Here is a 26,895-nt window from a genome sequence, read left to right on the forward strand (position 1 = left end):
AGCGCCGCGACAAGTCAGGTGTGGGCGGGGCTTGTGAGGCCAACATCTCACAGGGCGGCGCTCATGCGCTCACATGCACGCGCGGGTGAGTTAGATTAAGAGGAGCGACTTCACTACTCAGGACTTCAGGACAACAGCCAGCTGTTTGTTATGTGTGTCCAACCTCTCACAGAAAATTAAAAAGCTTTATTATATATAAAATGCAGGTTATTATGGAAATATACCTGGAAATAATGATTATTAATACATTATTTTCCAGATACCATCTATAAATTCTAAGAAAGAGGCAATACTAAATCAAAATCAAATCAGATTTATTTGTATAGCGCCAAATCATAACAAAGTTACATCAAGGCACTTTACATGTAGAGCAGGTCTAAACCAAACTCTTATTTAAAGAGACCCCACAGATCCCCACGATGAGCAAGCACTTGGCAACAGTGGCAAGGAAAAACTTCCTTTAAGAGGCAGAAACCTCAAGCACAACCAGGCTCGGGGGGGCGGCCATCTGCCTCGACCGGTTGGGTTGAGAGTGGGAGAGAGAGAGAGAGAGAGGCATTTGGGGGGAGTGTAGGCAGGAACATGTTGCTGCTTTAAAAATTGGGGGTGGGAAATGTATATATATGTAGGAAATGAAATGTATTGAATTTTTGTTTAGTCTGATGATGTTAAACCCTGTGGAGTCTCTTCCTTTTTTAAAAATTTGTTTTTGGACAGCTTGAGCTCTGACTTAGCTTTGACTCATATTTGATGGTAATAGATGTGACGTATGAACAGGTATTAAAATGAGAACTGCCAGAAGATGTACTGTTACACTTTTTAAAGCCAGTAAAAATGTGAAACTGCTCCAGATAGAGAAAAGTAATATAGTCAGTGAGATTACAAAAAAATCTATATTTTATACAACTGACATTCGCGCATGAGTTTGTCTTCTTTTCATCGTTGGTTCTCATAACAGTCTCTTTCACTTTTCAGATACAAAATCCAGCTGATTTGAAAGTTTCTTTTTCCTTTTCTTTAAAGGTGTAGAAAGGTTCACTTATGCATCAAGCCCAAACAGATAAAAAGTGATGAAATGAGAGGTACAAGATGACAACCCATTTATTTAGTAATACATTCTGCAAACTAGAAATTTTATTCAAACTTCAAAGGCTAAAAAATGAAAGAAAGGTGGGAAAGAAGTAAATTTTTAAGGAGCAAGGAGAGAAATGCATCAATTCACAAGCAAGGAATGCAATTTGTTCAATCAACAACACAAACAGTACAATTTAGTTCAGGGAACAAAGCTTTTTTAAACATTTTCCTTTTTGCCATTCCTTTGGAGCTAGAACATAATACAAAATATACAGTTATTGAACTTTGTAAAATCACTCACAGAGGCCTCTGAGAAGCATTTGAATAAACATTGACAATACTTATCTACAGCACTCTAAAGCTATTCTTGAATGTAATCATAAATATAGCAGACATGAATGTATGTATGCACATTTTGAATGCTTACGAGGTTACCATGTTAAAACACTTGCATTTGTTAAAAGTATGACATCATCTGCAGTGGAGTTTAATAAGCTTTCAAGACCGAAAATCAATTAGGTAAGATTGGAGAGAAAAAAAAAGCATACAAACCGGAGATGGTTGAAAAGTTGTACCTTGTGACAACAGGAAAAAGTCCCTTTGTTGACAGTTTAAGTTCCCTAGCATGGAGACAGTTTTTAATCTGCAAGAGTGTAACGCAAGCAGCGTTACTCCTCATAGTGTTTTGTTGAACAAGTACTTTAGGGGGCCAACATGAGATTGGGTAAGGCAAATCGGTGAGCTTATTTATGAGCTGAAAAAGGTCAGCAAAGTGAGGCTCAGTACGCCCTGCGGGAGGACGAATAAACCACCACTGCTAAGGGTCACACAGTAGATGCCACCACTGAGGTACATCAATATGTACAAGAGGGTGCAAGCGTTTAAAATCTCTTCAACTTCTGCCAGGTAGTCCTCCATACAAGAATATACAGGATGCATTCCAGGCAACCAAAGGTAACTCTGTAAATAGCTTTATAATCTTTTTTTCTACATTAAAAATTTTCTGAAAAACAAAAAACAAACAAAAGAATGCTCATTATACAGATGATCAGTGCATATGACTATTGTCATTTAGTCACACCTATCTTCTCACATATCTCACATTTTTACAACCCTGAACTCTCAACAATTCTAGATTTTGATCTAAGTGAGCATTGCGCAAAGTGGACAAAGTCAGTAAAATGACACAGGTGGGCCTCTGAGGCCACTTGTTGTGAGGGGTGGATCAGCTTACACAAGGCCAATGGTGTTCCTCGTTACTAAAATAAGTTATCATTTTCAGTAACCACTTAAGTCATTACTTATTTTGTTAACACCCAAACTATTCAGTCAAATACTGTGCATGAGCATCAACATACCATCCCCTCAAATTGCTCAGTGTTAAAATCATAAGTTGTTGGGGAGAACCATGTGAGAACAGCTCTGATTAAAGTAAACTGCCCTCTGAGCAGTTTGGCTCTACATAAAATGACACAAAACACTTCCTACAAATGTTATGAGGTATTTCTGTTCCTAAAAGTCAAAAAAAAAAAAAGGAGAAAAGATGCTTGGGGGCTTTTTTCTTTCCTTTCCTTTAGTTTTGGTTAGTTTTTTTGTTGGGGATGGGGAAGCAATAGATTTTTTTCTCTCCACATAAACAAAATCAAACACTTAAATGTGACAATTTACAGCCAAGTCTGCTAACACTCTACAGCAATTTTGCATGAAAAAAATTTTAGTTGGTTAATTTCCATATTTTATATTCTGTTTAATAAGTCTGTGTATTGAACCAGCATCATTTAAGGGCAACATCATGAATTTTGGGGGCAAAACAGAGGACAATCCCTGGGTGTGGGGGGATCACTGACCTATGGATGTAAGGAAATATATTTGTTCTTTATGAAGTTAGAAGAATATTTGCATGAAATGTTGCTTTGTCATCAACATCTCCCAGATCTAGTCGCTGGGTGGTAAAAACTGACGAGATACACTTAGTGCACTCATTTAACAAATACAGACAAAGCAGTGCGAAATAGAGAAAACAAAAGAAGAATAAACTGCTCATCCAAATCTGGGAGGAGGGGCGGTGTTTTCAGTTGCACTGTTAAGTTTTTTTCTCAAACACTGAAAAAATTGAGTTTTTGTTTTACAAGATGCGAGTACAGTAGTGTGGGTAAGTACTGTGTGTTACTTTAATCTTAAACCAAAAAGATGTGAAATGAAAAGCAGTTTTAACTGGGTTTTGTTTTTTTTTTTTTGTTGTTGCAATTTTTGCTATTTCATACAATGGAATAACCAGTGAGACCACACCATGCAAACACGAAAAGATCAATTTCCCTATCTGACATGTTTACAACTACCACTTAAAAAGGAAATCTACTGACATATGACTTTTATTCATGGTTTTATAAGATGACTCTTCAAAGGTACCCTATGGAGTTTCCACTGTGAACACCAGGTTTACATTCAGCATTGCTTACGTTGTATTTAAGGCCTATCGACAATTCCGCACTTCACTTAACACTTTCAAAGTCATTTGCTTCGAAGCCTGGACATTTTTATCAACTCGAGTTTATTGTCTTTGATTGGTTCAGTGGCACTTTAACACCACCAGCTGACACATATATTACTGTCTTCTGCAGCCAGCAGAAGTACGTTTCCTGTCACTCATGTTCCATGTGCTTGTTCTGTTTGTTTTAGCTTGTGCATGTGCTTGTAGTCCACTCAACAATTTCTGTACTCCGCAGCACCACAGTGGTCAAAAACTCCACAGAGTACCTCAAAAAACAAACAGCACCAAAAAGTCTTAACATCCTTGCAGGGTTACGTTCTTCTTCATATCATTACAACTTGTTATATAGAGTTCAAAATTAAATTCTGAGCGGTCTTTGGCCTTTTTGCCACAAAAGCAAATAACAAAGCAGCTAATTTAGTATCATTGTCAAAGTTAAAGTGTGTACTTTGTTAAACATTTTATAATTTGCTACTCACCAGCAATGTGATGACATAGTTAGGATTGTCATTTGGACAAATGAAGAATTACAAATTTAGTACTTCCATTAAGTATTACATAAATGAATCCCTCCGTAGTGATGAGAGGGACACCAAGGGATTAGAGGGCAAAGTTTGTTTTCAAAACACACTACACACAAAAATTCAACTAATCATCCCAAGACAAACCAGAATCACATTTTGTCCATGGCAAAAAAACTAACTCAAGCAACATGATTTATTCCTTGAAAGTTTAAGTCAAAAATATATACATACATAAATTTCCAACAATGCAATTTTAGACAAAAATGGCAGAAAATAAATCTGAAATAAAACCATATTTCTCTTCAAGAAATATCTACTGTGTGTGTTAGATACAGATATAGTCAATGACTATTCATCTTTTCAAGGGAGGAATCAACTGGGAGGGAAATGAACCCACAGAACATACACTATAGCAGCAAACTGTATTGTGCTCTGCCTCGTGGTGGTGCGGGGGGGGGGGGGGTAAAAAGGTGCTATACAACCATGAGAACTCACTGCAACCACTGGATTTGTTCTTGAATTGAAAGTCAAAATAAAGAGTGTGTGGATATAAAGATTTCCTTTTAAGTTTTTAAATCAGGGGTCTCTCCAATTTGAAACCAAATAATGCCCCAAAACGGTTGGTGCTTAAACTTCTCAGTCAGTCAAATTAACAAATGTTAAAAATAGAAGCAAAAACCGAACTGTACCAGGTACAAAAATGTAATCGAATGGGGGAGGGGAACTTGGCATTGGCTGTTATAAAGCTGAAACAATTTATCAAAAATCATATGGCACCCAGGCTGGGCACTGATAACAATGAAGTTTTCCAAAGTAATATTAAAATATGACACAATAGATGTGTAAATTGCTCAAGACTTGACTAGCTGCAAACCATAGTATGCCATGGGAAAACTGAACGGTGTAATCACAGATTACTGTTTAACTGATATATAGCTTGGAGTCGTTCAACTATCATAACAGTATGTAAACTCTGTTATCCAAAGCTTTTTGGAATAAGAAGTAGTGAAAGCCTGTCTTGGGTTGATATGGAATAGTGGTGGAAAAAGGGCAGGCAATGGGTAAGCACTAGGCAATTTCCTTAAGCTCCAGCCTCGTCTGTTGTCTGAACCACCTCAGCAAATTTAAATTAGAGTTGCACATACAGATCTGCCTTTACACTAACATACGTGCGACCATCCATACACACAAGCACCCACGCACGCTTGTATTTATCTGCAGAGACAAATGGTTAAACAGGGGTATTTTTCATCAGACACCTCAAAGAAATAGAAAAAAAGAAGGGTTTTTTTGCTTCACGCTTCCAAATTGAGACACACTCTGCCATTATTATTTGAGCATGTACAGAAAACCACATACAAAAATAAAGTTACAATCCAAAATAATAATAATTAAAAAAAAAAAAAAAATAGCACAGGGAAAAAAATAATTAGGATTTAAATGGTTTGATATAGAGCTTACTGTGCTGTCAACTATACAATTTACCCGTTTCTTAAAGGAGCATAGACTAACTGGAAAAAAGAAAAAGAAAAAAAAAAAGAATGAAAGAAAAATAAAAGCGCAGAGACATTGTGCCTGGAGGACAAGCAGTAATATCCACTGAACAGACATTTGTTAGACTTCCAGAAGAGCAGGAAAAGGCAGATAGTGCATAAAAGGTTCTCTTTTTCATTTCTTTCATTTTTTAACTTAAAATCAAGCTGCATTAAATACAGGCTGTTTGTACAGGACAATTGCACTTCACAAAAACAGAAATATACAAACACACACGAGGAAATGTGAATCAAATTAATTACAGCAAAAAATTTTACTACTTAAGCTGATCATTGTAACAAAAGAAGAAAAAAAAAGAAAAACCTTGCGGACTCACTTGTTATGGATTACTTTAGAGGAGAGTATTTATGTGGGTGAACATAAATGGGAGACAAGGCGGTGAGGATCCTGAACTCCAGAGTGAACTGGTGCTGCACTATTCCAGGTTTGTGTGCATGCAACTCCTCTTCCTCTTCCTCCTCCTCCTCCTCCTCTTCCTCCCATGAAATTCCCTTCTTAGAAACCAAAAGCTCAGAGTGACGGCGAAACAGACTGCTGAGCTGAGCTGCTGTGGGTCTTGAGAGGATGGTGGTTTGTAAACTCTATGCTGTGTTAGTGGTAGGAGGTTGTGTTACCACATGTCGTCTGTGGATGCAGAGTCCTTAATAAGAAAGGAGAGGAAGGAAAAACCCTTCAGACTCTGACTCTACACCCATGAGATTTATCAAGACCAGCATGTAAATTACAAACTGAGAGAGAACAAAAATCATATCTACCCTATACATGGCCATATAAAACGACTCATTGCTGAATGTACTGCCAAAGGTAATTTGAAGGCCAGGTTAATGTTTATGTCAGTAGCTTAAGGTAGAAAAAAATTAATTACACACATTTTCTGGTGACTCAAGTCTAAACTGTTAAACGTTCACTGGCAAATTAATCATATCACAGTAAATGTGAAACTATGATCACCTTAAAGAGGAACAGCAGGAATATATTTACATTTACATGTCCTGTTGCATTCCCAAATGTGACAGACTGTGCTCAGGTTATGATGCTCATAATTTATAAGATACTTGCAAAGCAGACCAAGACATTTGCAAATTCGATCTGGCCTGCTGTTTAACTTTGATTTGAGCACACGAGTGTGATTTCCTTGAACCAATAGATGAAAGTAGTATACACATTTATACATTTTGGTTCAATATGCATACTGAGCATGCATACTCATCTTTGGCGCTATTTTTATTTATGGGATGAGCTATGTTCCCCTAATCTTATGTTCAGGTTGTAGCTACTTATACAACTGCAAGTTCCAGATCAGCCTTGGTATCAGACGATCAACAATATATGGCTGTGTCTAAAAGTAACACCCCACTTTAATTTGGACCTCATAAGTTAAGACAGAAAGAAATTATTAGGATACCCCAAAAGTTAATGTATGCTGTAACGTTACCAAGGTGCAGTGACTGTGTCTAATTAGATTACCTGTTTGTATGCAAACAAATTGATGTGTTCAGCAACACGTTTCATTGAAAACCTCTCTCTCATTATCTGCCACTTATTTGTCAGGGTCACATGGGGGCTGCTGGAGACAATCCCAGCTAACGTTCAGTGAAAACCTGTTTAACCAAATCTAGTTAACATTGGAAAGGAAAAAAAACAACAACCAAAAAAAAAAAAAAAAAGATATGTTGTCCCTCCTTTGTGGTGCCAAAAAGAAACACCTCGTAGTCCTCTATGGATATTCATAATAAGTTTTTGTATTGTTATTATTTACCTTTTATAATATAGGCATTTTGTTTAGTTCCAAACAAACATCCTGTGCACCAAAATAGTAGTTAGCATTTAGAGTACTATAACTCCCTACTAAAGTTGATTTAAAGTTATTTTACTTTTTGGTAAACAATTTTATATATACATATTTCCCATTTGTCTGCTGTTTTTTTTTTTGTTTTTTTTGTTAGCCTTTTTTATTTATCTTTTACACTCCTGTGATTGTTATGGAAAGAAATTGTTGATTCAATATCATTTTTAAAAGGTGTTATGATTAATGTTTTCAAGTAAAACAAAACAAAAAAAAAAAAAAAAAAAAAAAAATCGAAAAATATGTAACTGCAAAGTGCAGATATCTTGGGAGTTTTGTTAAGAAGCAGAATAATGCCTCAGAAAACTAAAAGCACTGAAGGATGTCTCTACTAAGTTTCTCCCCCTATTTAAAATGTCAATATGACAACTGCTGCTATTCATAAAAATTGTCCACATGGTCTCGCCCTTCAGTAGTAGCTTCTGTTCTGTTGCTGCCGTGTCTTTGTTGTGTATCATAACTTCAAAATAAAAAAAGAAAAATTAAGAAAACACACCACACCCTTGTGAATTCCAGGAAATATCACCAGCATTTGTATAATGTGATTATTTCTGGTGTAGGGATAATCATTAACCTCACAGAGATGATTAAATAATATACCTACCACTGAGCCTCCAAAGTTAGTCACTGATTACACAAACCTTTAGAATTTATTCAGCTAGGCTGCACAGTCTGCATGAAGCTGGGTCTTGTGGAGATTTTACTTACATGCTGTGCTTTTCCACAAGAATTATCAGAGTAACACCTTGTTTAACTAAGCAATGTAATCAATTGCTCTGACTTAATTATCCTTAGGCCTGTTCTGTATTCTGTGGTGGTAGAATATGAGTCAATAAAGGGGTTTTAGGAATTCTTCACAGATTTCCACCGTTACCTTCGCTTAATGTGAAATAATTCATGTATTAATGTGCCTCATCTGAAGAAATCAGACAGAACAAGCTGGATGGATACATCCAGGGAAGGATGTACAAGACCACTTCACACTGTTGAAATTTTATGAAGCTCAGCAGGCTTGATGTGTGTCTGAGCAGCCAGTTTAGGTGGACAGGTTGGACCACAACACCAAGGGTGTCTCAGACAGACCAACAGATGCAAGTTATGATGAAAGATGTCACTGGGGGAACTTTGGAAAGAATACAAAGAGCTGGATGTCAGTATATCATTCAAACCAAGACTAAAAAAAGAGTCTGTGGTTGGATTACAAAACCACAGAACTTAACAATAAATGTGGCAAAACATCAATGGATTCTAAAGCAAAATTAACTGGGAAACAGCACAAATTATTTGTGACAAAAAAAAAAACAAAAAAAACAAACAAAAAAAAAAAAAACAACATAAATCATAGTGAACTAGAGGTGAAACAGTAATGTCACCTCATTATTAGTTATAATGCACTAGATTGTAGCTGGAATAAAAATTAAACACTATTTTTTTCTATTTAAACCACAATAAATGGATGTGGAAATCTATACAAATGATTTCATATTTCAACCATGAAATCCTGTGCAACAACAAGAATGTTGCATTCGCTTGATGTCTAGGACAGACTTCAAATTTTAATTTAAATAAGACTTGTATTAATCTTTAGAAAGATGACAAAAATGTGTCAGTGGAGACCTGAAGGTTTAAATGCTGCTAAAGGTGGATCAAATTACTACTCATTGAAAAGCCTGAATACAGTTACAGATACTGTATACGGGTTCTCAGGAGCTGCTTTCAATTAAATGTTCAAACATTTCTAAAAATCTAATTTCACTTTCTAGAAAGTGGAAAGCTAGCTGTAGACTGGTGGCAAACAAAACTTCAATTTTGCCCATTTTGTATTTCGGCTACACCACATAATACGGAAAAGTCAAGGGCCTGACTGTGTTCTAAGCGTACCCTAATTTCACAAATAGTTCTGTGTGTGAATGTAATTCAAAAAGTCGATCATACAGACATGAAATACTGAAACAAAATGCCAATTTTTCATGGTCAAGGACAGGATGATGTGCACAATTGTATAGCTGAACCAGTGAACTTATCTGATTAAAATTTAAAAGCACGATATCTGACTAGACAAGGGCAACGGCTTTGTGGTCTGTCAGTATACAATGGACTAATGAGCAATGCTCCTTTAAAATCAGTATGTAAGAGGATGCAGTTTTTATTCCATCCACACAAATATCAGATAATTTCACTTATTAGCTCTTTCCTTTTTGATTTGATGAACACTAATTAATGAAATTCGCTCATGTGATATGAGACTGACTTTTTGGCACAGAACCTGCAATGTACTTGTCCTTTGTCAAAACTTAACTAAGCTTTGTGAAAAAAAATTACCACAACTATTAGGAGAAACACATTGGGCCATTTTCCTGATCACACCAATACAGTAAAGCATTACAACAAATACCACTTTCATTCATTTTCTCAGTTTTTTTAGATTTGCAGAAATTGGGCAAGGCAAAGACATAGCCATGGCAGGTCACTATGTCATCATATGTCAATTCAAATAAATCTCTCTTGGCAACGAACTTTCCTGAAACCATCTTGCTGAATAACACTGGCATGCATAAAATTGGCCAAAACAGCATGCATACTCCGAACAAAGCACAAGCAAAAGACAAGCTTGGATACTTACTGTGTCATCACTTCGGTACGGGTTGAGTTTGTTGTACACTGCTTCAATAACACTTCGTCTAAGGAGGGAAGACATATATAATTGAAACATTTGTTTCAATTTGAATTTAACAAAGATAATATGTGATTAAACTGACTGTAATTAATACCTGTTGGAAACACATATTTTCAAATGCTTAGTGAGGTTGGTATGAATTCTAACCAAAGATTTACTCACTTGCTTGCCAGCTCTCCTCCAGGGGGGAGGTTAGGGATGCTCTCAGACGCTAACGTCCGCATAACATGCACCAAATCTGGGACACCTTCATCCCCCTGCTTTTTGATAATGTCTGTTGGAAAACAAAATGATACAATTACAATATTAGAAAAAGGTGCATCCATCTATTACCTTCATTTTGACCACTTAGAACTTCTTTATAATAGAAACACTTCCGTTTATTAACAGTGAGGCTGTTTTTTTTTTGGTTTTTTTTTTTTTTTTTTATTTATATACACGTCTGTTGTTGTATCAGAACACAAATCTACAGTAGCGCATGTTCAGAAACATTTTAAGAGGGATTACTATTCCTACTCTCCTGCGTCTTCCTGACCCTTTTTGTGATTGTAGCGTTTCTAAATTAAAAAAAATCTACAAATTTTGCCTCCTGGTAGAAGGTATAAGTTTGGAAGTGTAAAATGCAAATGAATAGAAACAAGTTTTGAGACATGTCCATTAACTGAATCTGAACAATATCAAGTACGAAAAGCTTTTGTTGTCAAGCACTGTTTCATGTCACACTTGGAATAATAATAATAATAATAATAATAATAATCAAAAAACATAGTTCATGTGTACTAAGAAGGAATATGGATTGCAATTTTAAACAGTTAGGTTTGTTCAAAAAAGGTCAATTCAATTAATGGCTATGTATTTTGAATTTTGGACTCTTATTTGATCACAGTGTACAAACCAAAATGCATAAAATATTCAAACAAAGTGAGAACAAATGCAGCATAACTATAACAAACACATCATTGACCATATAACATCAGTTATATATGTCTACAAAAACATAGAACAATACAATATAGTTACAGACATTTTTAAAATACCTTAATCAATGAGTCAAATGAACCCTCATCTCTAGCAAATAAATTTGAACTAGTTTTCTAGTTAGAGTAGATATTACTGCAGCTGGAGTTATTTAAAGTCGGTGTAAAATAATGCAAAAGTAGGGCTTACAAAAACCAAGGACGTAAGCAAAAGAAAAAAAGTTTCTATGTAAAACCCTACTTTTTCTGATTCTCTGCAAAGGCAAAATAAAATTTCTTTCCCCACCTTCTACTCTGGCCTCTAGATATTTATCCAGCTCAGCCTCCCGTTTCACTGCTTCAGGAGATACCTTTGGGGCTCCAGGAAAGCAGATTAAGACAACACTCATATTGTCCCGACTTCCCTGTGGAAAATTAAACACAAACATCAAGTACATATAAATCACCCACAATATCAAAACAAACAAATGTGTGACAAAGTTTCAATGTACTATACCTTGTACAAGCATGTGTCAACAATTTCATTGCTGACTCTTTCAAGATCATCAGTCACCTCTAGCCTTGATCTGACAAAGTCACACAGTTCTTCATTGGCCATGACATCCCAGATGCCATCACAAGCTAGTATAATGAATTCATCCTCCCCCTCACATCTTTCAATTGCATAAACTTCAGGCTCAGGAGAAACAAGTTGCTCCGTTGGGCCCTTTCCATGCACACACTTGTAGTCGAAGTCTCCCAGAGCCCGGGAGACAGCTAGAGACCCATTAACTCGCTGGATCATTACTGAGCCACCGGCATTCTGGATCCTTTCCTTTTCCAGAGGGTTGCTGGGTTTGTGATCCTGTGTGAAGAAGTGCACAGCTCCACCCCTGCTGAGGAGCCCCCTTGAATCTCCACAGTTGATAAAGTAGATATGGCTTGGTGAAATCATCACTCCCACTGCAGTGGAACCACTGCGGTCCACACCATGCTTCTTCTCAGAGATGGTTCGCATGTGTTCATCAATCTGCAGAAATCCTGTACGGATCCCATTCTTCACACTATCCACTGAGGGATCTTCCTGCAGAGCACTCTGGAAGTCTGAGTTGCTGGTGATGTGCTCAAGCAGGTGCTCACAACAGTATTTGGCCACCTGAGAGCCAGCATGCCCATCATAAACAGCAAAGAAAGACCAGAGGTCGAGGCTATGAGGCAGGCCAATTACTGCTGTGTGTGCATCCTCCATTTCTACCCGCCAACCCTGCATGCTGCTCAGCCCATACCTCAGGTTGTTACCCTCACCATGAGAATTATATTTTTCCATCTTTGGTTTGTCCAGAAATGCACCCATTGTGTCCCTCTTAAAACCTGTAACACAAATCAAAAGAAAAAATATATATTTACAATTTAAAAAAAAAAAAAAGATGCTTCCTTGAAAATCGAATAATTTGGAAACTTGTAGCTAATATTTGGTTGCTAATTGTGTATAGGGACATTGACGAAATACTGATACTGATGCTGCCACTGAGGAGGGCACATTTGTGCATGCTAATCAATTAAAACACATCATCCTCCATCCATTTGTGGCACATGATTAGCATCTTGGAGCTGAGTTCAGGCCCCCTGCTCTAGTCTAAAAATAGTAGACTCGTCCACACATTTTTGCTGGGCTACATATTAGGAACACTGGTAGTGTGGATCGAATTGAACCGCCCTTACACCACCGGCTGATCAAGTTTAGCATGAAATCTACTGAGTGGAGTTGAGTTATTTGATCGCATTTTAATCACACCGCTGACCTTCGCATTGCAGAACACTTAACCGTAGCAGCTGGTCAGGGTGATATTGGTTAACGTTACCGTTCCAGGTCTACAGAGCTAAGCTAGCTAACCGACTGACCGGTTACTCGACAAACACAAAACAATTTCGAAAAATATCTGACAAATCCAGTATGAACTTGGATGCGATGAACGAATTTGTGCCGTAGACGGGGTCAAGACATGAGCGCTTGTTGTCGGAACAGCATGAAAAGTTATCTTTATATCAACTCCAAACCACAACCCAAATAAATAAACAGCCTTGCCTGGTTGCGGGCCGTGACCCTTGTCCCTCAGTGCTAACTTTGACAGGCCTCCCTCAGCCATGGTTTGCTAACCTAACGCTGAGGCAAGGAGAACCCTTGGCCTTGCTAACGTACTGTGGCTACATGCTAACTTAGCTGCGGTAGCTAACTACCCAACGTCCACCTATAGTTGCTAACTCAGGAGTGAACATTGTATTACTTACCAAATTTCCAAAATACTAGTTGACAGCAACAGAAGCCGCGACAGTGACCAGGGCTGAGTGGCCGCAGTTCACACCAGAGAGGGTACACCGACCAAACTGAGGGGTTTTCGGCGGTCTACGCTAGCAAGCCAGTTAGCTAGCAATGAGCAATCGTCACTCAAAACTCAGTGCATATAAATTGTTTAAGTGCGGAAGTCCCTCTTGGCGAACACCCGTGGTGCATTACATTATCTCAGCGGGCGATCGGAGATATGTTCTAAAAGATTTTCTGCTAAATTTGTGGGCCAGAGGTTTGAGTGGCCAAGCCAGGGGGGGGAAGCTGAAACGTCTGTCCCAGCCTCTCCACTTGACAGCTTGACAGCCTGCTAGCTACCGTTAGCTTGAGAGGAGTACCGAGCCACTCAGACAAGACCCGGATGTTGCAGGTTGCGTACTCGAAAACATGACATCATCCCTGAAGAGCAGTGCACACAGGGAGACATGCACACACGTCCATGTCCCAGTTTTGTGTTCGGACTGATGCTATCTTCTTCTTAATGTATTTTCTATTCATAAGGGACGAGACCGGCTAGTTAAATAAAGATTAAATAAAATGTGAGCACGCTCTGCTGTCCTGTCATTTAGTGGATAACAGTGTTTTAAGTTGGCTGTTTTGCACCTGGAATAGAGGCGATTCACGTGTAGTCTCATTAATGTCTCATGTCAACACACGAATGTGAAATAGGAAACAATGAGACATGCTTCCAAATTTCTCACAATCACTCGATATTCAGAAATAAGGCCAAATAAATAAATACATAAAAATAAGAAAACATATACAAGGGCAAATATACAAAGAGCAGGAAAACGTGCAAAGAAATATGGGAGGATTGAAAATTGCCAAAACTCATTTGGCATTGTCGCTGGGAGTATTTTGCATATTGCAATATTGTTTGTCATTAAAAAGTTTGTTCGGAATTCATGATACATGTCAATGATCTTGCTATAGAACAACCATTATGTCTTATAGTAACTAAGCCCAGTGTCATGGTCACCTCTTACTCTGGTACTCTGGTTATCAGTGAATAACATTTCGCGCACTGGACATGTTTTTTCATATTTTTCTTAATAACCCACATTTTTCCCTGGTTAGGGGCAGAGTGTGAAAAAATCTGTTAAAGAGAACCAGTTTTTTCGAAATGTTACGATTGGGATCCAATTTTGAAAAAGTTTATATGATTGAAGATAAAGTTATGGAATGAAAAGTCATAATTCCTTCAGTACAATAATGCTAATTTGCTTTCAATTTCTGAAGCTGATTTGCCCGGAAGTCTGATTGTGAAAATATGGGAGCGGAAGTGACGTCGTATCCAGAAGTGGAGGGCTCTTGTGGAGTGTGTTGTTTACAGGAGCTCCGTCCTCAGGTTCACTCACTGCACACTGATGGACTGCTCGGTCGTATCCGCACTGTGCTGCTTCACAGCACTTTATTTAGTCGTCTGCTTCTTGTGTTTGATTTTCGCGGATGCAGACTTGACTCTGACGTGGTCCTGTGTAGCAGGACACAGACCAGGTGAGTCCTGATGTCTCTGGTTCTGTCCCCTGTCATGTAAAAGAAGTCTATAAACATGGCGACATTTGGGGACAGCAGGTAAATGATTGGCAGGAGGCTCTTCTGAGCTCTCCGCGAGTTACACTTTCCCTTTTTACATTCGTGTACCTGGATGTCTTTCTTTGACAGGATTCACCATAAAGCAACTACACGTCGAAATAAATATCGTTCCTCACGATTAAAACCAAACAAAAGCTGCCTGCAGTAGATTGTCTGTTGTCTAAAGGTGCTTAATGCATATCGAGGCCCAGAAGATATTATACTCCCCTCCGGTGTCACAAACAGCCTCTGTAATAAAACACACACGGTGCATTTGTGTCTGTGTTGTGTTGAGCAGAGACCAGGCTCAGGGGACTGGTGGTGTGGATCACCGGAGCCTCCAGTGGGATTGGCGAGGAGCTGGCCTACCAGCTTGCAAAGTGCGGATCACGTCTCATTCTGTCTGCTCGACGCGAGAATGAGCTGAACAGGGTCAAACGTCAATGTATAGGTGAGGAAATAAACACAAACAACACTTTCCACTAGACCATTACAAAATAACACAATCATAATTCAGCTATAAGACTTTTTTTTTTTTACTCCTGCTGTTTTCCTCTATTGTCACACCAGCTATAACCGCATAATTTCAGTGTTCACCTGAGTATGTTTTGCTTTTATCGCTATCACTCCTTTATTTATTCTTCAAGATGACTCCGATCTTCAGGATGAAGACATACTTGTTCTTCCTCTTGATTTGTTGGACATGACATCACATGAGGAAAAATCCAAAACTGCAATCCAGTGCTTCGGACATGTATGGCCTGGCCGTTGTACATTTTGATCATCAATATAATCGCATTGAGAACATTTCTATTTCTGCCCTCTTTACATTTTCATTGTATGATGTTCAATTGTAACACTGGACAAGCCGGTCTGTCAGTTCTGTCCACTTTTCTGTGCCTCCTCAGATTGATGTCCTAATTAACAATGGTGGTCGGAGTCAGCGTTCTCTGTGCTTGGAGACCAGCGTTGATGTGTATCAGGCCCTGATGGAGCTCAATTTCCTGGGTACAGTCAGCATCACCAAGCAGGTGTTACCTCACATGACGCAGCGAAGAACTGGGAGCATCGTGACTGTCAGCAGCGTGGTTGGCCTCGCCGGGGCACCCCTGGCAACAGGATACTCTGCCAGCAAACATGCTCTGCAGGTGATGGAAATACAGACAAGAACCTATTTGATTTACCTAATGCCAGCTTATGTAGATAGTTCTGTCTTTGATTTGTGTAGCAGGCTTCAGTTGCCTTGCATTTAAGTAGGTTTGGTTCATATGGATTTAATTTATTTTGCAGTACTTTTGTATATTAAATAAAACTATCTGGGCCATGGTGGATTCTGTTGACGGTTACTTTATTGTCCATAGGGCTTCTTTAATTCCCTTCGAACAGAGCTGACTGACTATCCAAACATACTCATCAGTACAGTGTGTCCAGGGCCTGTGCAGTCACAGATTGTCCACAATGCCTTCACAGAGGAGCTGGACAAGGTAATGCTTTATATGTGGTCAACAAACATTTTAAATCTTTTAATTTTGACTTAATGTGAGAAGTGTGATGTCATATTAGCTATTTCAGCTGTTTGTGTTTTGTGTTCTTCCATTACCAAAGCCTCTGACCACAGCTGGTAACCAGGAACACAAGATGCCAACAAGCCGCTGTGTGCATTTAATGCTGGTGGGAATTGCCAATGGTGTCAAGGAAATGTGGATTGCACAGCAGCCCTTCCTATTCTTTTACTATGCCTGGCAGTACACTCCCACATTTGCCTGGTTCATTACAAATATGTTGGGCAGAAAAAGGGTACAGAATTTCAAAGCTGGTCTGGTAGGTATTTGATAATGTCCTTTTGAGAGATCTGCATGTACAATATCAATATATCATATATTCAATCTAATGAGTATCTAACTACTGGTAAGAAAGAAAATAAGCTTATGCCAGTAGTTAGATATTCATTAGAATAGAAATGAACTATGCCCAAAAAGTCGGGTCGAGCTATGCTGGGGCTCAATTGAGGTCACTACGCTCTATCTACTTTAAGGAATCATAAATTCCCATTTAATCAGCTGCAAAGCTGTTAAACTTTTTTGGGATATGCCACGAGTGTGGAGGATATTAACAATCATTCCCCTTACTACCTCCAAATTTTTCTTTTACTTTCAAGATGCGTAGACCTGGTCAGAGCCAGTTAAAAAGGCGCACTTTACTCAGAACCCATCAGAAAGCACTGATACTTCACAGGGTATGTTTGCGTTTTCTCCATGCGCAGCCTTGGTGTTGCACTCTAAGGCTGACCTTGCCCTGCTTGAGCAGGAACTGGGGGATTCTCACTGTGTGAACAGACTGAAAGTACTTGAATAAAGCAGAACATACCAGACACAAAGCAGAGCTGTCCCTTAACAGCTGGAGGGGCTCAGCTGTGGCTGACCTTGCTTTGAGTCTCGTAAGAAGGTGGCCAGGGTATGACAGTTAGCATGACTACTTCCCAGCGGTGCTGACTGACGGATTGACTGAGTAGTGTGTCTGGTGGTCTCTACTGGACATGGACAGCTGAGGGCCATGCAGAAAGGTCATGTTCCAACAGGCCAGACATCAGTGTCACGTGCTTGTTCACAGGGCCTGTGAAGTATTCTTCTTATGGGGAATGAAAAATAAATAAATAAATTAAAAAAACACAAACAGTCATAGTAAGGTCATACCTGCAACCACCATTTGATTAATCTCATTAAGATGCAATAGGTCAAAAACCAGTTCATGTTTGTGTAAAAATGTTCAACACTTTCTTTTGCAGGATGCAGACTCTGCATACTTCACTAAGTCGAAGAAAACCTGAAAGCCTCACCTGGACATTTCAATGTGTTCATTGTATTCCTAATGCCTGACCTGAATTGTGACACGATTTCCTTGCAAAAGCAGAAGAGTTTTTACACTCACTTAGAGGGAAAACGCTGTAGCACACAACTGCTTTAAAAGCATGGACCCCTCTTCCCAAGGTGGATATTTTCATTCTGTTTTGCTTCCATCTCTAATATAGTAAAACTTGTATTTTGTTGTATATTTATATAAAAAGAATCTTCAGATTTTGTGAACATCTGGTACATCATCTGTATGATTTTTATCACATAGGCACCAATGGGTTTATATAATAGGATCAAGCATTTGCTCCAGCACTTTGAGTGGTAAATAAAATTCTGCTTCAATCTATTCTTTTTTTTTCTCCATTCATTCAATCATCTTCTACCGCTTACGTTTCTGGGTTACGGGGGGGTACTGGAGCTAATCCCAGCTCACACTGGACGGAGGCAGGGTACATCCTGGACAGGTCACCAGTCCATCACAGAGACAAACAACCACTCAGACCTACAGACAATTTAGAGTCAACAATTGACCAAAACATGACGGTGTCTTTGAACGGTGGGGGGAAACCCACGCAGGCATGGGGAGAACATGAACAAACTCCACACAGAAAGGCTCCATGCCCAGGAATCGAACCCACAACCTTCTTCTTGTGGGGCAAAAAGAGCTATTCACTAAGCTGTCATGCTGCTCAATCCAATTACTCCTCTGGCAAGTTAGTTTACTAAAATAGAGTTACACATATAAAAATAACCTATGTACAAGAGACTGGACATGTTTATTCATTTACTTCTAAACTGTAAACAAGTGAATTGTAAACAAAACAATAGCACGAAACACCTTACATGTACAGCAAGACATACCCAAGGCACATCCTCAATATCTTCAGCAAAACATTGAAATTCTTGTCCCTTTTTCTTTGGACATGGAAGGGAAATCACCTGAAATCTACAAAGTAAAATACAATCAGAGGTATTCGGCAAGTGTCTGCTAAAGAGGAGGTGGGCAAAAATATATTCACCTTTTTTTAAGCACAATCATTAATAAACAAACCACGCATCTTATGTGCTTTGGTGGAAACCTTTTAAGTCTTTTATGATACAAAGGGATGTTTTCTTTTTGAATGTGCTGTTATAGGAAGTAGACCACAGTGTCAGTTAAAAACAGTTAAAAAGGGTTTTGCAATAAGAGTGCAGTGATGATGCCACTGTTTCTTCCTCTGTGGTGCAGGAAATTAAGCACCAAAAAAAAAAAAAAAAAAAAAAAAGTCAAATTAATGTTGAAAATCAACGCAAGTTCTCATTCAGACGTCAATCTTCTGAGCTTGTAGAAGTCAACGGCTACAACAGTAAAACTCCTTAAGTTCTCTTAATTTTGCTGTAGTTTCCATTTAAATTTCCTTCAGCTTTGGAAAAAGATGTGTTGCTGTGTGACTACTCTCTAAAAAGCACCCTCTTCAGAGTTTGTCCTTATTTTCAAAGGCAGGGGAAGTGAAGGGGCGCTGAGGAGTAAATGGGGTACCCTAGAGGGGGATCAGCTGCCTGGACAGTAAGGTTTCTTAGCATGAAAGGGTGTGCTTGGATGCTGTAACGCTCCTCATCATCATTAGTAGCATACAGGAGTTCCCATGAAAGATTTGCCCACTGGCCTCGTACCCCCTCTCCATTCAGACGGCCCACCTGCACCAACTGTTCCTGCAGGGACAGGACCCGCCCTGTGTAGGTTCCCTGTGGAAAACAACAGTCATTCAAACAATGTAAAAACAAACATTCCAGGCAAACAGACTCTAGAGTGCACATTTTTCAGCCAATGACTGACTGATCAGCTGTGTGAAGTTGTTCTCTACAGATGTACCTTCATACTTTTTGGAACTAGAATGCGAACAAGAACTGGTGTGTGTAATTACCATAGCAAGGTCATGTCCCAGAGAAAATAGGAAGGGTTTCTCTTGAAGGACACTATCATGCCATCCTTTTTCTGTTACCAAGCCTATGTACCAATCTCTTTCATATTCCTCTAAGGTGCTGAACAATTCCTCAGGGGACTCCATGGGCCCAAGGCTGGCTTGATCGAACAACAGTTTGAAACTGAACCTGAAAACAAGCAAACCAAAAGGGGCAAAATTAAATCAAGCCTATTTATTCTGACATAACTGGATTCTAGTGAGCAAACTACCAAATCTGGACACAAACTCTAAATTTACCTAAAAGCTCGAAGAGCAAGCTGGTAAAGTTCTTTGCTTGAGGAGATCCAATCGAGCCCTTCTGTCCATGGTACATCTCCACAGTAGAGCCTGTAGACATAACTGGGACTAGTGAAGGCAGACTCTGCCCCCAGTGAGATGAGACACGAAAGAGTGACCTGAGCGTGCAGTTCTTTCAAAGCTTCGTCCTCCTTCAGGGCTTTGGTCATGTCCTCTGTGGTCTCGCCCTGTGCAATGGGCCCAAAACGCCCTAATGTAAACCGAAACCAGTCCTCAGGAAACAATGACCTGAGCTGCAGTAGGCGAGATGGAAGTAACGGTGCTGTCCTCCACCCTGTTGGTAGGTTGAACACCTCCGACTGGGGGCAGCTGAAGTTCAGATGAGGGATAGAGCCGGGACTTTCTCTGAAGACCTCTGGGGTTCGGCCTTTATCTACTGCTGGCATTCCAATCCCAATGCCAAGTCCCAGAGGCTGCAAAGGTTGCAAGGCAGAGAGAGCCATATTTTCAAAAAGACTGTCCATCTCCACAGAACCTGGCAGAGAAGCCCCTGTCTGCAGCGCTGTGTGTCCAGGCTGGGCTTCTGCAGTCACTAACGCCACTGTCCTCCTGGCTGGTTGAGGTCCAAATAAGTCATCCTCATCTGACCAATCACCAAAAGAGGTCAAACTGGAGCTGTCCTGTCTAAACCTGAGAGAGGACATGTTAGATTCCACCATGACCGCCTCAGCTGGCTGGTTGCAGGCTGTCTGGGCTAAGTGGGAAGACTGAGACTTCCTGCTTCCTAGCCCTGGGCCCTCTTCACTGCTCCACAGAAATCCTTTATGCCTCTGAACACAATATCGAAGCAGCAACCAAACCAGGGCTTTGAGAAAGTCATCCTGGAGTTTCCTTAAGTTGTCATGAGAGTCAATTATACCCGAGAGCACATTTCGTGCATCAGAGTAGACTCTAACTGCAAGGGCAGCACAAGGGGTGAGGGCATTCCCCCAGTGCAGGTTGAAGCCCTGGGTGAGGCCAAGCCGCTCAGGGCGCTCAAAAGCAGCCTCAAACACCTCATCTACTCGCCGTGCCTCCACTGTGTGGCAAGATGTCTCCTGCAACTCCAGACCCTGAAACAAAACACACAGTATGATGTCATTTTTGCTAATCTTGATACAGTGATGCTTACATATCTATACAGATACAGTACCTTAATGTTGACTGTGCAGTAGCCATATCCTCTCTCCAGGATCATTATCCAAACCATACGGTCCTGAAAGCGCCCGAGAAAGTGAGAGCCCGGGGCTAAAGAACCTACAAAGACGAAGACAACATCAGCCATCTATGAAGTTACCAAGTTATATACATCATGCAACACACTGGGTGCGCAACCCTTTCATTTTGCATCAGCTGTGCCTCCCTCTGCTGACTACGCGGATAAAACGGCAAGTGAATGAGCTGCAGGGAGACGTGTACCATCACAGTAGTACAGGAAGGTCATGATACTATTTTAACTGGCTGACTGCACAGAGATCTAAATATTAAATCTCTTCTTGGCCTCAGCTTTCCATCAGTCTCTCAGAATTAACTCCTTTTCTACTAAGTTTCCTTTTCATTTCCACAGTAGACAGATGTTTACTTCAGCACAGAAGAAAAAGCGGTGGCAAGGTGATGAAGGCTTTTGTTTTAAGTTGACTCCAGCTTGTTCTGCTGAAGGATAATGTCATGTGCTATAACTATATAACGACATCTTAGAATAGCCCCAGCCACTTCCTTATGATGGGAATTGACATGCTGGGCAGATTTCTTTCCTGCTTGCTGTTCCCCAGTCCCCCGTGTAGGTAAAGGAAAAGAACATGACAAACAGCCCTCGTTAGACTGTGAATATCAACTTAACAAGTGCTTATACTGAATTATACATCATAGCTATAGCACTCCAAGTGCACAAAAATAAAACACCAAGTGATGACGTTGCCTCAGTGGTTTTATTCTGTTTTGAATCATCAGTCCATAAATAATGATTCTCTACTGTTTGCACTGTTTCGTTTTTTTTCCTCGTCCCTGTCCTGATCAAGCACAGAACAAACCCTAGCAGCAGCTCTGTTTGGCCGAAGAGTATTATGCAGTTAATGGTGTGGAAAGATCTGGATGTAATGAATACAGATCAGAGGTTTTTCTTTTTTTTCTTTTTTTTTTTTTTGGGTCACTTCACAGGAAGCTCAACTGGATCATGCAAGCTCACATTACTGCCAGCGACTCCACAGAGCTGCTCACAACAACGTTCCCTCTACTATTAAACCATATGAGGTAATGCTTCAATGCACTACGATCTGCATACAGTCCCTACTTGACCCATGGGAAAGTCACTGCAATAATAATAGTACAAGTAAAAATACTTTAAAGTAAAAAAGAATACACAGAACAAAAAAATAATAATAAAAGTGTGTATAAAAAAAAATCAAGACAGAGGAATATCACATTTGATTTTACATCTAGCACTGAACCTTTGAATTTAAGCCAATTAATTAAAAAGGTATCATTCCAAGTATTTGAATAATTACTTTTTATTTAATGACAGTACCAAACTATTCTTATTTTATTCAACTAAAAAAATGTAAAAAAAAAAAAGCATAAATCTGATTAAAACATACCTATAATATTATATTATTATTATTATTATTATTATTGTTATTATTATTATTATTATTATTATTATTATAATAGACACTCAGATTCAGACTCAGTACTTAGAATAATCTTTTAAATCCTAAAAATGTTAAGTGTTTTCTTTTAATATTTCTTCAAGATTAAAAAGGGAAGGCACTTTGGTCAGGGGAGATATGAAGCATGCACAACTAACCCAGTGACCCTCTTGCAAAGGCCATCCTCAGCGCTGAGGCCAGGCTTCCACTCATCTGCTGATAGAAGATGGAATCCGGGCAGGGACAGGCGGTACCCACAGGGCCTGGCCAACTGCGCTGGGGCCTGGGGAACCCTACCAGGAAAATAGGCAGGGTGAAGAGCGGCAACAGCGGGGCAGAGAGCAGGGCAGAGAGGGTCACCACAGCCAGGAGCAATGGACACAGAGAGGCGTTAACAGCCAAGAGAGTTCCAGCCGACTGACGACGCTGCTTTTTTTCTGTCCAAGAAGTCACCAACACAGTCAGGGTGAACTTTAGCTTAGCAAGGAACTGGGCCAATCTGTCAATCAGGAGGCCCACCTGGATCAGAAACACACATATGCAAACAATATTTTAGAAGAAGGTGGAAAGTTGCCAGCAAAATCTGTAAAGGTTGTGCGAATTATGGCATACATGTTTAAGACAAATATTGTTCAGTTTCAGAAATTAGCCTGTTATCTAAGGGAAATATTAACACTGATCTCACCAGAAGAAGCTGAACTCCAGTTCCCAGGTTGTCCCACCCTGGCAGCGTGTTGTTTCCAGCCGCAAGCCGCACCAAGACCACAACCACCATTTGGAGCAGAGCATCCTCTGAGTGCTGCCAGACCTGTACGAAGCAGCCACTACGCTGAGCATGACACTCACAAATCTCAAGTGAAAAGCACTCAATGTCTTATGTTAGTAATGAAGGTTGTGCCAGTTTTAGTGTGTACGTACAACTCTGAAGGCTCGTGTGAACCCCACACTGAGGGAAGCCCTATGGAGCAGCTGCAGAGATTTGTCCATAGACAGGAAAGCAATCATTGCAAACGGAGACACTATGAAGTCAAATACAGTAGAAGTTAGGTCAAAAACGTATTCACATGGAGAGGCTAGTTGTTTCCACACCTGAAAATTTCTGTTAAAATTGGATTAATAGATATAGCATACACATCATAACCAGCTCACCAAGATTAAGCAGGATTCTTCTGATTGCTGCAGCAAAGTATAATCCTCTATTTCTCTGCTTGAAAGTCTGCACATTGGACATCCCTTTAGGGTAAAGGGGATTGAGGAACACACCTCCAAATACATAGGCTCCCTGGACCTCTCTCAGAGCCCAGCAAAGGCAGAAGAGTATGAGGAGTAAGTAGCTGACAGGAGCCTGGGGTCCTGCAACCAAGCTCTGGGATTGAGCGGATCCAAGGAAGTGATGCAGCAACCCTGCCTCAGCCATTCCTACCAGTAGCAGGCTCAAATATAACAGCAGCTCCCTGCAGCTCAGATTCCAGCCAAAAGAACTAGAAGGAGGAGGTGGTGACGCCCCTCTGCGAAATCCCCGGTCCCCAAAGGTTGCCCTGGACCCTCTGCAGAGTGGGCTGACCTGGCTGAGATCCAGGCTCAACAGAAATCCCGTGGAGATGGAGAAGAGAACCACACCCAGTGTTGATGGGATGAAGTAGTTACACACAGCTACGGCAACAGATATGCCAAACATTAAGAGCAGCCTGCAAGAGAGAATACACACAAAAAAACCAGGCCTGATGAGACAGAGGCAACTTTTACACCTATCACTTCCTATCACTATTATAGTTTTATGGGAAATCTTCCTTCAGATAAGATGAACAAGATATAAATACGCCAAAAATGCATTTTGGTGAAACACCAAAGCTGGTATATCAAATTCATATAGATATACGGTTATGCATGAGGAATGTGCAGTTTTTTCAGGGGATTTCAGATATACCAATGGGTAAAAGGTATTAAAATATTCTAATCAATCATACAACAATCAAGGTAAAATATAACCACAAAAGAAATTCTGTCTGAAATTCTGCAGTGTCAGAAATTCAACAAAGAATTACACATGAACAAGATATAGCTCTACCTATTTAATCTGCATGGAGATACTCATACTGGATATATGAAATGATTGTTGCAACTGATTAGGACAAAGGAACCAAGACACATGCAGGAGACAACGGTGTTTTTCTGGTTTAATACCTTTAGATGCCCTACTGATTTTTTTTTTTACTCTCTCTGCACAATGCAAAAAAAGTCAATTAATTGTCAGTGTTCAAAGATACAGTTCAAAGTCTGGTTGTAACTTATTACTCTAATATGTACCTGAGGTTGCTAGACATGGGTGAGCCTCCAAAACCAAACACAAGCACCTGCTCCATTCCCCAGAGGAGCAGGGCATCCAGGGGAGGCAGTATACCTAGCGCCCACAGTAGAGGTAGGAAGAGGAACAGCACATGAAGAACCTGGCTGGCCAGTTGGAACTCAGGGACAGGGCCCGAGAACCTAAAACCAGTGAACGATATATAGATTTACTACAACTGCACACAGAGAGTAGTATTCTGTAAGAGGACTCATCAGTTCAGGCAAATCTGTGTATTTTTGCTCACCTTTCAGCCAAGTCCACAGTGATGAAAATAAAAATGTAGAGCGGCCGGGTAAGTGGAGTAATCTCATAAGTGTCCTGTGCCTGGAAAGTGGCTGTCTCTGTGGCTGTATTTACAATGAGGGAATATTCAGCGATACATAGTGTCACCCAACTCAAGACAAAGACTACCAGGGAAACACCGATGCTGCCATAGAGGGCAGTCAGCCTACCAAGGAACACATACCATGTTCCAAAGCCACAGAGCACCCCAGCTAGCACTGTGTGCAGCACCACATTCAGCCCAAACCTTTTCCCAGGTGCAATGAATCGAACTGTCTCTGGGCTGACACAGTGGGTAAATTCCACTTCCTCTTCATCAGCTAGGATGTTGGGCGCACCAAGTCTCTCCACTGTGCCACTTCTCCGGGCAGCATACAACGCCAGGCCCTGGACACCCGCTGCAGCCCCAAACATAAGAATACCAGAGAGCACTGCTGCATGGAGCTCTTGAAGTAGCTGCAGCTGGCAGAGCAGAGTACCAATACCCCCAAAAAGCCATGGTGTCAAGAACAGGACTGCTTGATTAACATAGACATATGGTGGGGCACAGTAGCCCAACTTGAAGCGAGGACCCCCCAACACTGTCTGTGGGAAGCGCTTCCAGAAGAACTCCTGCTTGTACTCATTAAGAAGGGGCACATCTGGCCCCATTCTGACCATTCCTAAAGGGGTGGAAGGTCATCTCCACGAAGCTGAAGAAGGGTTTCCATTCATCCTCCCAAACACAATGTGGCTGTCTGCAATGAAGAACACCTTCAATTAGGTAATGAAGGAATGATTATTATCAAACATAATAGACATGCAATAATACTACACACTGCCATAGAGTAACAGGCCCAGTCCTTGCTTCTCATGTAGCAGCATCTTATACATGTTGGCCAAGTAACTAAGTCAGCTGTAAGTAATAACTACAACTGAAAACTTCTACTAACCCGGTCTGCAAATCGTGATACTATAAAGTGAATAACTGCAAAGCTGTTTATTTACAGCGGGACAGACAGGCCTCTGGGGTGAACAGTTCCCAAAGAAAAAGGGAAGGCGATGTGTGGAAACTGTTGTTAACCATGAGAGCAGACTAAAACAGCTATCGCGTTGCCATGAACACACAACACACCGCCAGCAGCCTGTGGATGCTCCGATGTGAGCCAACTTGTTGAGCACACCTCGACTCTCACACAAACAAACCAGATACGTGCTCCTTCTGTCTGATGCTTTTCCTTTTTACCTTGGTTGGCTCTATTTTTGTAAGCTAGCAGTCTTTCCATCTGGACTTTTCGCTAGCCTGTCATTACTAACAGGTAAATAACAGCATGTCGGCCGCCTTCGGTGTCACTGGTACGAGGTAAACTTACCGTTGACAGCAGGACACCCAGCTGCAGCGACGCTTTGTGTGGTGTTTTTGGAGAAACGGGCAGAAACCGTCACGGCTAACATTAGCTGCTAGCTAACCGACAGAAAGCCAAGCAACATCGGCATGATACACAGACG

The 26,895-nt window shown here is 40.3% G+C and overlaps 3 protein-coding genes across 5 annotated transcripts; 1 reads left to right on the forward strand and 2 right to left on the reverse strand.

The window, feature by feature from the left end:
• Positions 1-1,083: 1,083 nt before the first annotated feature.
• ppm1aa (protein phosphatase, Mg2+/Mn2+ dependent, 1Aa) lies at positions 1,084-13,779 on the reverse strand. Of its 2 annotated transcripts, none has more exons than XM_029493603.1 (6): positions 13,412-13,779; positions 11,640-12,493; positions 11,430-11,547; positions 10,329-10,440; positions 10,113-10,170; positions 1,084-6,283 (listed from the first exon to the last, which is right to left on the reverse strand). In XM_029493603.1, exons 2-6 carry the CDS (start codon positions 12,474-12,476, stop codon positions 6,254-6,256), a joined length of 1,155 nt encoding a protein of 384 aa, XP_029349463.1. In that variant the 5' UTR covers positions 12,477-12,493; positions 13,412-13,779; the 3' UTR covers positions 1,084-6,253. The 2 variants fall into 2 exon arrangements, with proteins under 2 accessions (XP_029349463.1, XP_029349464.1); XM_029493604.1 differs by lacking the exon at positions 1,084-6,283 and adding an exon at positions 7,733-8,612.
• A 998-nt stretch (positions 13,780-14,777) lies between these two features.
• dhrs7 (dehydrogenase/reductase (SDR family) member 7) lies at positions 14,778-18,233 on the forward strand. The gene is made up of 7 exons (XM_029494073.1): positions 14,778-14,963; positions 15,340-15,492; positions 15,689-15,795; positions 15,950-16,189; positions 16,403-16,525; positions 16,647-16,862; positions 17,827-18,233. Exons 1-7 carry the CDS (start codon positions 14,834-14,836, stop codon positions 17,866-17,868), a joined length of 1,011 nt encoding a protein of 336 aa, XP_029349933.1. The 5' UTR covers positions 14,778-14,833; the 3' UTR covers positions 17,869-18,233.
• Positions 18,234-18,665: 432 nt separating this feature from the next.
• pcnx4 (pecanex 4) lies at positions 18,666-26,895 on the reverse strand. 2 transcript variants are annotated; one of them, XM_029493902.1, is made up of 11 exons: positions 26,760-26,895; positions 25,370-26,144; positions 25,086-25,265; positions 23,928-24,466; positions 23,697-23,797; positions 23,464-23,586; positions 22,937-23,297; positions 21,287-21,390; positions 20,095-21,206; positions 19,798-19,984; positions 19,367-19,618 (listed from the first exon to the last, which is right to left on the reverse strand). In XM_029493902.1, the coding sequence occupies exons 2-11, from the start codon at positions 26,065-26,067 to the stop codon at positions 19,367-19,369; spliced, it is 3,657 nt and encodes a 1,218-aa protein (XP_029349762.1). In that variant the 5' UTR covers positions 26,068-26,144; positions 26,760-26,895. The 2 variants fall into 2 exon arrangements, with proteins under 2 accessions (XP_029349763.1, XP_029349762.1); XM_029493903.1 differs by lacking the exon at positions 26,760-26,895 and having other exon boundaries at positions 18,666-19,618; positions 25,370-26,067.

This window comes from Echeneis naucrates, chromosome 22, assembly GCF_900963305.1.
Source record: "Echeneis naucrates chromosome 22, fEcheNa1.1, whole genome shotgun sequence".
Classification (NCBI taxonomy): domain Eukaryota; kingdom Metazoa; phylum Chordata; class Actinopteri; order Carangiformes; family Echeneidae; genus Echeneis; species Echeneis naucrates.